Source organism: Amblyomma mixtum, chromosome 9, assembly GCF_055824585.1.
Source record: "Amblyomma mixtum isolate Tamu chromosome 9, ASM5582458v1, whole genome shotgun sequence".
Taxonomy (NCBI): domain Eukaryota; kingdom Metazoa; phylum Arthropoda; class Arachnida; order Ixodida; family Ixodidae; genus Amblyomma; species Amblyomma mixtum.
This window is the reverse complement of record NC_143020.1, coordinates 94,182,722-94,196,809: the sequence shown is the minus strand read 5'-3', so window position 1 is coordinate 94,196,809 and position 14,088 is coordinate 94,182,722. Positions and strand designations below refer to the sequence as shown.

General features: G+C 43.0%; 1 protein-coding gene across 7 annotated transcripts in view; it reads left to right on the top strand.

Moving 5' to 3' along the window:
* pcx (pecanex) overlaps nt 1-14,088 on the top strand; it is a 68,062-nt gene that overhangs the window by 36,943 nt on the left and 17,031 nt on the right. For all 7 annotated transcript variants that reach the window (XR_016285664.1, XM_089560802.1, XM_089560804.1 and 4 more), the window contains exons 20-30: nt 869-960; nt 1,907-2,013; nt 2,836-2,944; nt 3,765-3,857; nt 5,453-5,603; nt 9,089-9,224; nt 9,862-10,039; nt 10,743-10,851; nt 12,426-12,555; nt 12,685-12,743; nt 13,594-13,809. Coding sequence is in view for 6 of the 7 variants with exons in the window: in XM_089560802.1 (XP_089416928.1) it covers nt 869-960; nt 1,907-2,013; nt 2,836-2,944; nt 3,765-3,857; nt 5,453-5,603; nt 9,089-9,224; nt 9,862-10,039; nt 10,743-10,851; nt 12,426-12,555; nt 12,685-12,743; nt 13,594-13,809 (1,380 nt within the window). In the remaining variant the exon portion in view is untranslated. The remainder of the gene's footprint in view (nt 1-868; nt 961-1,906; nt 2,014-2,835; nt 2,945-3,764; nt 3,858-5,452; nt 5,604-9,088; nt 9,225-9,861; nt 10,040-10,742; nt 10,852-12,425; nt 12,556-12,684; nt 12,744-13,593; nt 13,810-14,088) is intronic.

Below are 14,088 nucleotides of genomic sequence, written 5' to 3'. Positions count from 1 at the left end.
TGAATTTTAAATTTCTTGCGCAAAATTTTCTCCTCACTCTTGATATGACAGGGCACGCTGAAGCGCCAAAATTCAAAATCAAAATTTGTGCCTTTTGAAGAAAAAAAATTCTAGCAATGTCTTGACTTGTAGCACGCCAACAGGAACGCAGTGAATGCTGAACGAGCCTTCTACTGCATTTTTTTTAACTCTGCACCGTTTTCACAAGATTCCGAGAAAAACCATATTGTTGCCCCATCTATTTCTTGTCACGAACACCATGACTGTACATAAGAAAACATTTTTCTAGGATATAACAGTGAAATTTTGCGAGAGTGTTCATGAAATTATTTCTAATATGTTCAGAAAATTTCGTATAAGTACATCAAGAAATAAAATAATTTTTGTGGAAAGTTGCATCACCTCCTTAGTGGAGGACCTTTGATTTTTTTCACTGTACGAACATTCTAACTTGTGATTAAAAATTTCTGTTAAAGCACTTATAACAGCACCAGCCTAACCTCATTTAAGCCATGACATTGCTTGAAGCATGATTGGGGCTTTCGGGTGTCAGACATTAGAATTCGTCGCCCTTCAGAACGTTTAGTTGAAGGTCATCACCTCGCATGCTGCACTGAGCTTCGGCCCAAGCTCTAACGTGACTGTAATGATTGTCGAGCTTGGTTTGAACTGCACAAATTGTGTGCTTATAAAGGCACTGTCCACTCACTGGTCAGCGGCAGTCTTTGCACATTGATGGGGATAACCTGTTAGGGATAACCTGTTAGGATAACCTGTTAGGATAACCTGTTAGGGATGGGGATAACCTGTTGGGGAGGTGCATGAAACATTGCGTTTATAATCCCTTATCTCTTCTGTGTGTGACCAGCGACCACTGGCTTGGTGTCTGCCGTCTACTGCATCTCGAGAAGCCTGGCGTTCGTGGTGTTCCTCTTTGGGCTGGCCTACGTGGCTTTGAAGGTAACTAGCCTTTTCTGTGTTATTTATAGTTCCATAACCGAACCGCTACTGTAGGCTCGTTTTCTAGCCTCGCATTTTACAGGCTTGCACCTGCTGTTGTTATTAACTTGTTTCCTTGGTGGTTAGTTATCTATTACAATTGATATTTTTGGAAGTGATTTGGCATTGGAATTTGGAACTAGGGTGTCTGAACCTGTGGGATTGTTAGGCTTAGCAGTGCAAGAAACTTTTGTGGGCAGTTTCTACGTCAAACACATCACAGTGTGGTAATAGTGAAAGAGAAAAAGTCTACAGCGCTTATCTCTTTACTATTTTATTCTTCAACATCAGAGCACACTGATTAGGGCTGCCTCTTTTGGCTGCTGCAACAGTTCTTACAAAAAAATTGGCTTTGCATCAAATTATTGGTAGTTATTTTTTGCTGTCTTCATTTAACCCTCCTGAATTTTTTTGTCTTTAAGCTATTCGGTCGGTTCACAGTTGTGAAGAACACAGGAACACAATTTTGCATAGAATTACAGAAAGGTCCTAGGGATGATATAGGCATTGTGGTAAAAATTTAAATAGCTGCTTTTCGCCTGACTTGTATATTGGATCGGTTACCCTCCCATGGAACTTTTTTTTTTTTTTTCGAAAATGGTACTTAAGGCCTTTAAAACCAGTGCTACCGTTCATCAGCAAACAAAAAAAAAATTCCTTGGATGATTAAACCAGACAGAGAGAGTGAGAAAACAGTCAGTGTCAGAAATTATTGGCTGCTAGAGGTTAAGTGTACTGTTAAATTCTATGTTGAATGTTTTCCATGTGCAGGCGTACTATGGAGAATGCCGTATCGCTTTTGAATAGCACTGCTGCTTCTTTATGGATTCATTGTTACATGACAAAGCTTTCATTACCATATTTTTTTTTTTTTATTGACTGCCAGTCCTTTGCCGCGGTTTTTCAGGAGGGCCACAACCCATCGCAGCACATAATGTTCTCACTGTTCTGTGGCTTCCTTGTCACATCATGTTACCTGCTAAGTAGAAGCGCCAGCGATCCTACCATCCTCTGGTGAGTTTAATGAAGGCTTGATACTATGAGAATATGATTTGAACTTTATCTTTTCATGAAATTTGAAGTTTTCTTTTTACTTCTCAGGACCTATGCAGAATTCTGATTAGCTCTGACAATTCAAGACACTTTATTTTGTCATCATACGGTTGATTTTGTGTTGATTGACCTACCAATCACCATCACGATACCGCCGTAATAACCCTTGGCTTCAAACCACCATGGCCAATGCTGAAAGTGAATTAGAGATTTTTAGAGCAAAAGCTCTATTTCGTGACCGCAGCTGCAAAAGTCGGGCCATTGCTGAAGCCTTGGCCTTGACCTTGAATAAATAAATAAATAAATAAATAAAACAAATATTGACACAACTGGGATTAGAACCCTTGGCGGCATGAACCGATAAGCTTTGTTGGCCACTACACAAGAGCACTATGCTATTGCCGCAGTCAATCACGCCTCGTGTTAAACTGCAACGCACACTCGCGCTGTGCATTGCACATCGTTGTCTTCATCAATTTCTATCTGTAGTGCCAACACATCAGATCAGCTTAACCTCAGTCAGAGCTCAACCTGAGTCTAGTATCGTTGCCAGACATACCGACGACCCAGCAAAGCAGAACCATGAGCCAATAACACATGCTTTTGCACGTCTACTTGGTTTAACTACTTTAAAATCCTACTATTTTTTAAAATGGCTTGGAATTCATTTAGATGGAGCTATGCCCAGAAATGCTGTTTTCAACGTTGAGATGCCTGACCACCACTGTCTGTGACATTTTGGGTCCTGTGACATTCTGTGTTGTGTGTTTCACCATTTTGCAGGAACCTCATCAAGCGCCACTTGTGGGCGGAGAATGCGCCGACTGCCAATGCCACTGACAGTGCCCCTGAATACGTGGACCCGCTGCCTGCAAAGCTGGAGAAGACATTTGTACGCCCCACATTTCCTACTTGCTTTGCAGGCAACAATGAGAAACGTTTTTTTTTTCTTTTTTCAAATATGCATGCCGTCAGTCGTGTGTTTCTGTTTCTAGTAACTGAATTTGCTAAGGTTATGTTAGTATTGATGTGTATAATTCTTCAAAGAACCAGATTAATGAGAGGCGGGTGAAGATCTTAGCATTCACTGAGAGCTCATACATTCATTCATTCATTTATTCATTCATTTAATCAGCAAACAGATATGAATGAATGATGAACAGAGATGAATGAATGAACTGAGAGCTACGAGTTAAGTTGAGGATTTTAGTGAGTCTTAGCAAATTGTGACCTGCCGAGAGACATTGCTATGAGCAGCCACCGATGCTTCACTTTATGAAGACACTGACTTACTTGGCTGCATTATTTAAGGAACTAGGTTAACGAAAGGCCAGTAAATATCATAATGTTGACTGATAGCTTTGCATTCAGCTTGATCACTTTTATGGGTGTGACGAGTTGTGCCTGTCCTAGTTGTATCGCTGTTAGTAAATTTCAGAGCTTTGCTCGAGCAAAATCTTTTGATTTTAGCCAAGAGTGACGCTAACGAAAGACAAGCAGGTCATAGTTGCGTTGACTGAGCACTTCTCTCTCACTGTAGTCATTTCTTTGTGAGTAGAGTGCGTTCACTGGAAAAAAAAAATGTTGAGTTACTCAAGTTTAACTTGAGATATCTGTTTGCTGATTGGACGGAAATTTTCATGGCCTTGTGCTTGAGAGGTGTGTCCTGATTAGAGGTAGCCATGCCAAGCCTCTTTGCTTTGTCCTTGCAGAGGGCCAGGCTACGGACGGATGCGATACACTGCGTCTTTGTGGCAATCTTCGTGTTTGCAGTCCACGTCAGCACCATGTTTTCGGCACTTCAGGTGAGTTCTGCTAAGCTGAACTTGCTTAGACACCTCCATTCTGTCATATTAGGATGCTTGTTTCAGCATTTAGTAATGTAATCTACTTTTTCTGTTCTTGAGGTTCCTAGTGATGAGCGAACCTTTTAGTTGCTGTGTTAGACCTTCTTTTGTGCAGGTGTGAGAAATTTTTCGGTGTTTTTCAAATGGAGACATTCTTATACGTTATTCAAACTGTATTGCAAAGCCCAGATACGCAACTGACTGATGAATATACACCTCGCTTGATTTTATTGCACTGGCTGCTTAATTTGCAACATCACTAGGATTTTTTTCATGTGCTGAGTTTTTTTTTTTTTCAACACAAAAAGTACACAGGAGCAGTAGCCATTAACAGCTGTCATACCCTTTCGACGTCAACGTTTTCCTTGAATCAATGTGATCCAGAGGGAAACCTGGAATAAAATAATCTGCAAAAGCATAGCAAATCAAAAAACACGAAAAACTTCGCTGATTGTGTGCTAATCGCATTATAGATTAGCATGCTTGATTGATCACTGCTGCTTACTTTTTTGCTTGAATGATCGTTACATGCTTTTAGTTGCCGTTATGTTCTGGCATTGCACACCTTGATGTTTTTCAACATCTTTCTCTGCCATTTATATCTACGTTATGTGAGGCAAACTAGTAGTAATATTAAAATGAAATGATGAGATATTCCACTGAACTCATTTACTTTGAAGCCGCCGCGTTGGCTCAGTAGTTATGGCACTCGGCTGCTGACCCGAAAGGCACGGGTTCGATCCTGGCCGTGGTGGTTGAATTTCGATGCAGGCAAAATGCTAGAGGCCCGTGTACTGTGCGATGTCAGTGCACGTTAAAGAACCCCAGGTGGTTGAAATTTCCGGAGCCCTCCACTCTGGCGTCCCTCATAGCCTAAGTCACTTTGGGATGTTAAACCCCATAAAACCGTAATCTATGTTGAACTTCAGGTTTATGCAAACTGAGATTTTGGTTCCATCATCTTCAAGTCTATTCAAAAGTCTCTCAATAATTTAAACTGAAACAAATCTTTAGTTCCTGTTTCAGTTCGAATTGCCGAGAGTCGAGTGTAATTGAGAGACGTGGGAAGAGCGGTGCTGCTGGCTAGCAAGCGCACGCTGTCGGCGGCTTAATGGAGCAAGTGCCAAAAATAGAGCCGATTGTTCATATAGTCAAAAATTGTTTTTGTTTGTAGCAACGGGTGTGCTGCTGGTTTGCAAGCACACACCATTGGCACCTTAAATGGAGGAAATTCCAAAAAGGAGCCGATTGTTTATGCAGTCAAACATTGTTTTTGTTTGTAGCAACGGGTGATGCAATACATCTGAGCTTCCTCGTATCTCTCTCCTCTGAGTTTTCTTGTATCTCTCTATCTCTCGTCTGAGCTTCCTCGTATCTCTCTCTCTTGCCATCACCTGGCCTGGAACATTCATGACTGCAGTGGACACCTGTACTTCATAAAAACCCACCCCTTATGTAACACCCCGCAAGGGGTCTTTAAGGAAAATAAAGTGATGTGATGAGTGATGTGACCCGTTGGTGATGAATCGGTTGTTGTGCCGTGATGCATGCAGCCCTACCTGGAGATGCTGCTGCACGGGACGGCCGTGGTGTGGGGCCTGCTGCTCCACTACTGCCTGCCGCAGCTGCGCAAGCAGCTGCCCTGGCTCTGCTGCGCCCACCCCATCCTCAAGTCGAGCGAGCACCAGCAGTTTGAAGTGCGCGGTCAGTGGAGAAACCCTCTTCTCTTCTCCTCTACTGACCCACTGTGCTCTCACTCGTGGGCGCATTTGCCCGGCAAAGAGTGGCAGTGGGTTTACACCTGCACTTTTAAGCACAAGTATGCCTGTATGGGAGTAAAAAGGGAATAAGCTGACCTCTAGCGCGCTCTTTTGTAAAAGGGGGCGCACTATAGGACAGTTTACTCTTTTTTTTACTCCTTTCTGTTTAGAGTGTGAAGGGACACTGAGGTCAGATTGAAGGTATCTTCTGATTACTGCATTCTAACAACAAATACACCATTAAGGGAGTAAAAAGGGTTTAAGCTCTCGTGTAGTAACGAGTGCCCTAGATGACGGCTTACTTTCTTTTTTACTCCTTTCTGTTTAGAGTGTGAAGGGACACTGAGGTCAGATTGAAGGTATCTTCTGATTACTGCATTCTAACAACAAATACACCATTAAGGGAGTAAAAAGGGTTTAAGCTCTCGTGTAGTAACGAGTGCCCTAGATGACGGCTTACTTTCTTTTTTACTCCTTTCTGTTTAGAGTGTGAAGGGACACTGAGGTCAGATTGAAGGTATCTTCTGATTACTGCATTCTAACAACAAATACACCATTAAGGGAGTAAAAAGGGTTTAAGCTCTCGTGTAGTAACGAGTGCCCTAGATGACGGCTTACTTTCTTTTTTACTCCTTTCTGTTTAGAGTGTGAAGGGACACTGAGGTCAGATTGAAGGTATCTTCTGATTACTGCATTCTAACAACAAATACACCATTAAGGGAGTAAAAAGGGTTTAAGCTCTCGTGTAGTAACGAGTGCCCTAGATGACGGCTTACTTTCTTTTTTACTCCTTTCTGTTTAGAGTGTGAAGGGACACTGAGGTCAGATTGAAGGTATCTTCTGATTACTGCATTCTAACAACAAATACACCATTAAGGGAGTAAAAAGGGTTTAAGCTCTCGTGTAGTAACGAGTGCCCTAGATGACGGCTTACTTTCTTTTTTACTCCTTTCTGTTTAGAGTATGGGACACTGAGGTCAGATTGAAGGTATTTTCTGATTACTGCGTTCTAACAACAGATACACCTGTAAGGGAGTAAAAAGGGTTTAAGCTCTCGTGTAGTAACGAGTGCCCTAGATGACGGCTTACTTTCTTTTTTACTCCTTTCTGTTTAGAGTGTGAAGGGACACTGAGGTCAGATTGAATATATCTTCTGATTACTGCATTCTAACAACAAATACACCTGTAAGGGAGTAAAAAGGGTTTAAGCTCTCGTGTAGTAACGAGTGCCCTAGATGACGGCTTACTTTCTTTTTTACTCCTTTCTGTTTAGAGTGTGAAGGGACACTGAGGTCAGATTGAAGGTATCTTCTGATTACTGCATTCTAACAACAAATACACCTGTAAGGGAGTAAAAAGGGTTTAAGCTCTCGTGTAGTAACGAGTGCCCTAGATGACGGCTTACTTTCTTTTTTACTCCTTTCTGTTTAGAGTGTGAAGGGACACTGAGGTCAGATTGAAGGTATCTTCTGATTACTGCATTCTAACAACAAATAAACCTGTAAGGGAGTAAAAAGGGTTTAAGCTCTCGTGTAGTAACGAGTGCCCTAGATGACGGCTTACTTTCTTTTTACTCCTTTCTGTTTAGAGTATGGGACACTGAGGTCAGATTGAAGGTATCTTCTGATTACTGCATTCTAAAAACAAATAAACCTGTAAGGGAGTAAAAAGGGTTTAAGCTCTCGTGTAGTAACGAGTGCCCTAGATGACGGCTTACTTTCTTTTTACTCCTTTCTGTTTAGAGTATGGGACACTGAGGTCAGATTGAAGGTATCTTCTGATTACTGCATTCTAACATCAAATAAACCTGTAAGGGAGTAAAAAGGGTTTAAGCTCTCGTGTAGTAACGAGTGCCCTAGATGACGGCTTACTTTCTTTTTACTCCTTTCTGTTTAGAGTATGGGACACTGAGGTCAGATTGAAGGTATCTTCTGATTACTGCATTCTAACAACAAATAAACCTGTAAGGGAGTAAAAAGGGTTTAAGCTCTCGTGTAGTAACGAGTGCCCTAGATGACGGCTTACTTTCTTTTTACTCCTTTCTGTTTAGAGTATGGGACACTGAGGTCAGATTGAAGGTATCTTCTGATTACTGCATTCTAACAACAAATAAACCTGTAAGGGAGTAAAAAGGGTTTAAGCTCTCGTGTAGTAACGAGTGCCCTAGATGACGGCTTACTTTCTTTTTACTCCTTTCTGTTTAGAGTATGGGACACTGAGGTCAGATTGAAGGTATCTTCTGATTACTGCATTCTAACATCAAATAAACCTGTAAGGGAGTAAAAAGGGTTTAAGCTCTCGTGTAGTAACGAGTGCCCTAGATGACGGCTTACTTTCTTTTTACTCCTTTCTGTTTAGAGTATGGGACACTGAGGTCAGATTGAAGGTATCTTCTGATTACTGCATTCTAACAACAAATAAACCTGTAAGGGAGTAAAAAGGGTTTAAGCTCTCGTGTAGTAACGAGTGCCCTAGATGACGGCTTACTTTCTTTTTTACTCCTTTCTGTTTAGAGTGTGAAGGGACACTGAGGTCAGATTGAAGGTATCTTCTGATTACTGCATTCTAACAACAAATACACCTGTAAGGGAGTAAAAAGGGTTTAAGCTCTCGTGTAGTAACGAGTGCCCTAGATGACGGCTTACTTTCTTTTTTACTCCTTTCTGTTTAGAGTATGGGACACTGAGGTCAGATTGAAGGTATCTTCTGATTACTGCATTCTAACAACAAATACACCTGTAAGGGAGTAAAAAGGGTTTAAGCTCTTGTGTAGTAACGAGTGCCCTAGATGACAGCTTACTTTCTTTTTTACTCCTTTCTGTTTAGAGTATGGGACACTGAGGACTGATTGAAGTATTGACCTGATTACTGCATTGTAACATCAAAAGAGGCTAATTTCACTGGAAACAGCTCATAAAAGCTAGGAAAGGCCAATAAACGAAATCTAGGTTTCACAACCGCAGGCTGTTCTCACAAGCTTACCTCAGTGGTATTGATACTCGCTTCTGTATGCGGATCTCAGGTTGGATCAATCGCCATCTGCGTCCAGCCGGTGATCATGGAGTCCGTAATTCACTCGACGTCCTCATCAGCATCATGAGCTCAAATCGAAAGTGAGGAAAGAAATGCATAATCCACTTTCCACGAAAAAATTTTTCACAAGTAATTATGTCTTTTCGATCTGAGCAAATGTCCACAGAACCATGAAAGGAAATGAAGGAATTTTACTGAAAACGATAATTGGATGGATTTGTCCTCAGTGCTGCTTTGAAGCTGTGACGAAGGCAAAAGTAGGCATATCAGTGCATAAGATGCGGTTGAAGGCACAGATGTGTGACATGTAAATGGATAACAATGCAGTGATTAGGCATTTCATGCCTCCACACTATAGGTTCAGTGTTTCAAGTGCTGCTTTGTTTCTGCCTGTAGAGCCAGCCCGGGTGATGTGGTTCGAGAAGCTGCAGGTGTGGATGTGGTTCATTGAAAAGAACCTCATCTACCCGCTGCTCTTCCTCAGCGCACTCAGCACCAGCACGCCCGACATCATTGGCCGCTTCGGCGTTGCGTGAGTCATCTAGGCTGTTTGTGAAGTTACTTTCACAGTTGAGCAGTTAGATAAAAACGGTCCCTTTCCTTGTAGGATGGCGAGCTTTTGTTAGTACCACGTATTGTTCAGTTGTTGGTGGGACAGACTTGTGCTTCAATTTTAAAGCTGCAAGCTCGTTTCGTTCTTGGTGTTGTGTCACCCGTTTCTTTGTTGTGCTTGCTTGTTGCGCGACATGCTTGCTTTGTGGCGCACAAATCATCATCATCAGCCTAACTGCATCCACTGCAGGACAACGACCTCTCCCATATCTCTCCAATTAACCCTGACCTGTGCAAGCTGCGGCCATGTTATCCCCGCAAACTTCCTAATCTTTCTCTGCCCACCTGACTTTCAGCCACCTCTGCTATGCTTGCCTTCTCTTGGAATTCAGTCCGTTACCTTTAACGACCATCGTTTATCTTGCCTTCGCATGATGTGCATGCTTGTTTTCAGCTAGGATATCATTAACTAGCGTTTGTTCTCTAAGGGGCCTCTGAAACATTCCTGTCTAGACGTTACATTTTTTTTTAATGCTATTGTGAAGGCTGATTACTTCATATTTTTTTTCCTCTCGAGGACGTTCTCAACTTCTTTTGTTCCCCCCCCCCCTGCACAGCGGTGGCTGCCTGGTGCTGGTGGTGTGTGGCCTCAAGTGCCTGCGGAGTGCCTTCAACGACCCGTCGCAGCACTTCCTCGTGCTGCTGTTCACGACGCTCTTCTTCAGCTACGACTACCGGGGACCCAAGGAGCCCTTCCTCATCAACTACTTCTGCTGCCTGTTTGTCTTCTCCAAGGTGACCTCTCTCTCTTGCTTGCCGGGAATAAACTTTAAAGTCTGACACATTTGGAGCTGTCAGAGCTAGAGTGTTGTAACCCTGTGCTTGCACTTAATGGGACGCTGAGAACAAATTGAAAATGTCCTAGACTGATCGATAACCTCGTTCTAATTGCAAAGAGGCTACGTTAATTGAGAATGTAGTTCCTGTAGAGAAGACCTATAAAAGAAATGGGAAGGCTGCTCGCTATCACCAGCGGTTTTTACAAGCAAACTGCGTCGACGTCAGTGTGCTCTGCGACGAATTTTCTTGGCAATGGAGCCAAAGTTGCAGAGCCGGGACATGCCTTCTCTTTCTACGGAGCAAAACAAATATAGTCCCTAGTTACAGTTATTAGTTTCCTCTTGAAACAGTATCCTGGTAACGCTTGGTATTTAATGCATACTTCTAATACCATAAAAACCCTGAATGAAAGCAGCATGAAAATTTTCACTGGTCAAAGGCTAGAGGTGATCACTTCAGCATTCTTATTTTGTCAGACGTTTGGGTCATGGAAGTGTTCTTAGGCTTATTTTAGCATGCTTTCTTGTTGCCTCATATGTCCCTAGAGCACTTGGAACTAGTTTCGCAAGACCTTCATTGGAGTGATAGATATGTAGTAAGATCGGCTATCTTGCACTGGTTGTTAAGTGTGCTGTGCACTTGTCCTTTGTCTTTGCAGGTGTATGAGTTGTTGCTCAAGATTAGCTTCATCATCACCTACATCGCCCCATGGCAGATCACGTGGGGCTCGGCATTCCATGCTTTTGCTCAGCCCTTCAGCGTCCCCCGTATCCTTGGAATGTCGTTGCTTCCATGGTGTGGAGCAGTTTTTATTAAGCCTTCAAACTCATTGCCACAACATGGAGTCTATAAAGTGCAGAGCTGATTCGGACTTGCCTCAAACAGGTTCTCTAGTCACACATTGGCTCAGCCACACTTTCAGTCTTTGTAATCATGTGAATCGTTTGCGCTTTCACTTAATCCGTTGATCCCTGCCGCGGTGGCTCGGGTTACGGTGCTCGGCTGCTGACCCGAAAGACGTGGGTTTGATCCCGGCCACGGCGGCTGAATTTCTATGAAGGCAGAATTCTAGAGGCCCGTGTGCTGTGCGATGTCAGTGCACGTTAAAGAACCCCAGGTGGTCGAAATCTCCGGAGCCCTTCACTACGGCGTCCCTCACAGCCTGAGTTGCTTCTGGACATTAAACCCCAATAAACCAAACTTAATCCGTTGAATGACTCTGAGTGAATTGAAAATTGCACCATAGCCACTTTTGGCACGCATTTGAATCACCAGGCATTTTCATTGCTTTTCACCCTCGGCATGCATTATTTTTACCGCACTTGAATCACCAGGCATTTTCATTGCTGTTAGCAATGTCCTCTTTGATTACCATATTTTACATTATTGATCTTAAACTATTTCTGCAGTTAAGGAGGGACACTACCCAAAAAGTGAACTTTGAACCGCTTGCTCGATTTCATTGAAAGTTGCGAATATCACTGCTGGGACCACCTCTGCCAAATTTTATTATTCAGCGGGGGGGCTTGTCTTGAACATTGTAGTGCTTAAAATAAAATAGGATGATTTTCAATCATGTGAGTCTATTTTTCTCATCTCCTGTTTCTGCAGTAAACTGTCAGCTTAGAAAAACTATCATTCCAATATTACTTGATAATATTGGTATCGTAGCAGGTTTTCTTGAGCGAAATTTTATGAGGAACACAACTGTGTGCTCAGTTTGTCTATTTTTTCCCTTTTTCACACTGAAAAATGACTTTTAAAAAATTAACGTAAAATGAAAATCCAATGTCATTCTTTGTATGGTATCATTTTTTCAAAATATAGGAGAACTAAGCAAAATAATTCCATAGTTGTGTGCTCTGGACATTCCCAATGCTACATAACACAAGAAATTGAAAAAATTACTCTTATTTTCAAACAATAGTTTTCCTAAGGAAGCATAGTCATCCTTGGCACAATGGTTGCATAGCCTGCTTCATATTTATTCTAGAGTAATCAAATTTGGCAGAGGTGGTCCCACCAGTAATATAAACTAGCCCCACAAGTTTCAATCAAATCGAGCAAATGGTTCAAAAGTTCACTGTATAGGGTAGTGTCCCCCCTTAAGCTAGAAAGCCTGAAGCGCATTTGTGGAAGCTGAACGAGATGCCTTCTTTCAGCTTAAACACTGGCATTGCAGCAGGCAGAATTGTTGTCATTGTGTGCATGCCATTATATTTAAAAACAAGGCTGATGTCTGGCTTGCATGCCTTCATAGTAAAACATAGCTTCAGTTTGTTTTCACATACTGGCTGGGCTGTTGTGTTAATCTTCCTTAGCTTCAGCCGAACGCCTGCAGATTCAGCCATGCTCTTTGTGCAAGCCATCATCTCGGCAATTTTGTCAACGCCGCTCAGCCCTGTTCTCGGGAGCGCCATTTTCTTCACCTCATACGTCAGGCCAGTCAAGTTCTGGGAACGGGACTACAAGTGAGTTAGCCTCCTCTTACTCTGCAGTCTCTCTTTCTTGAAACTGGGCACTATAAACCCTCAAATTTGTTTTTTCTGTAAGCATTAGTGAAGTTGGTTCAAGGCATCTTTTTTTTTTATTCGCAACAGCACGAAAAGAGTGGACCATTCCAACACACGGTTGTCTTCGCAATTGGAACGAAATCCAGGTATGCTTATCTTCTCATTTCTTTGGGTTGTTTTTGTCATTTTAGGTTAAGCATATGTCTTCAAAAGGTTTGCCTGGTGAACGGCGTGTTCATAAGAAAGCTCATTAAGCCGTTACGATTTTGTGGACTAGGCTCAAGAATAATTTTAGATGGGAATTGGTAAAGCCTGGAATGTCTGTTGTGAATATTAGCTGCTTGTTAACAAAAATGGCAGAGGTTGAATGTAGTTAAACCTAGTAGACATGCAAAAGCATGTGTTTAGCCTGATTGGGTCGCGGTTTTGCTTTTCCGGGTCGTCAGCACATCTGGCAACGATATTAGACTCAGGTTAAGCTGATCTGTTCTGTTGCTGCAGATGGAAGTTGATGAAGACAACGATGTGCAATGCACAGTGCAAGAGTGGGTCGCAGTTTAACACAAGGCTTGATTGGCTGCAGTGATAGCATAGTGCTGTGGTGCTCTGACCAGTGAAGCTGATCTGTTCACACCACCACGGGTGCAAATCCCAGTTGCAGCAATATATATTTTATTATTTATTTGTTTATTTCACACCCAGGAAACTTAACTTAGTGTCGCTGTTGCCAGGCAACAGCTCAAGACCCTTAAGACCAGTTGACAAGATTCATGGTCGGGGTTGGTGAGCTTACAAGTACTTTTCCACTAAAACTGTCATCGTAACAAGAAAAGGGTGTGGGATAGAGCAGGGAGTAATTTGTATTGTTTCTTTTTTTGTCTTTTGGACATCTTGTCGTCGAGTGAACTTGGAGGCGTTTTGGAGTCTCTTGAGATGTGAACGGTGTTGTGTAGGTGAGGTATGTTACAGTAGTGTGGGCTCTGTCGGTGGTTGCAGGCTCGGACGACAACAACCTCAACTCCATCTTCTATGAGCACCTGACGCGGTCGCTGCAGCAGTCGCTGTACGGGGACCTGGCGCTCGGCCGGTGGGGCAACGTGACGCAGGGCGACTGCTTTGTGCTGGCCTCGGACAACCTCAACTGCCTACTGCACATCATCGAGCTTGCCAACGGCCTCGTCACTTTCCAGCTTCGGGGCCTGGAGTTCAGGGGTAAAAAGCGCCCCAGCTGCGATGTTGTTTACTAGTACAGTATGAGATCCATTGTTAAAGGGAACATGCGATCGCGTGGCCTCTGCGCTTCACGAAGCCCTGCTGCCTAGATGCGGCGAGAACAGGTGGCATGAAGCGCATGCGCGGAAAGACCGGCTGCCATGCATACTGCGCATGCATCTTGTGCTGACAACTCCCACACTCGGCGGCAACACTCCGCGAAGCGCAGAGGCTACGCGATATCATGTTCCCTTTAACAGTGGACCGTACTGTACGTAC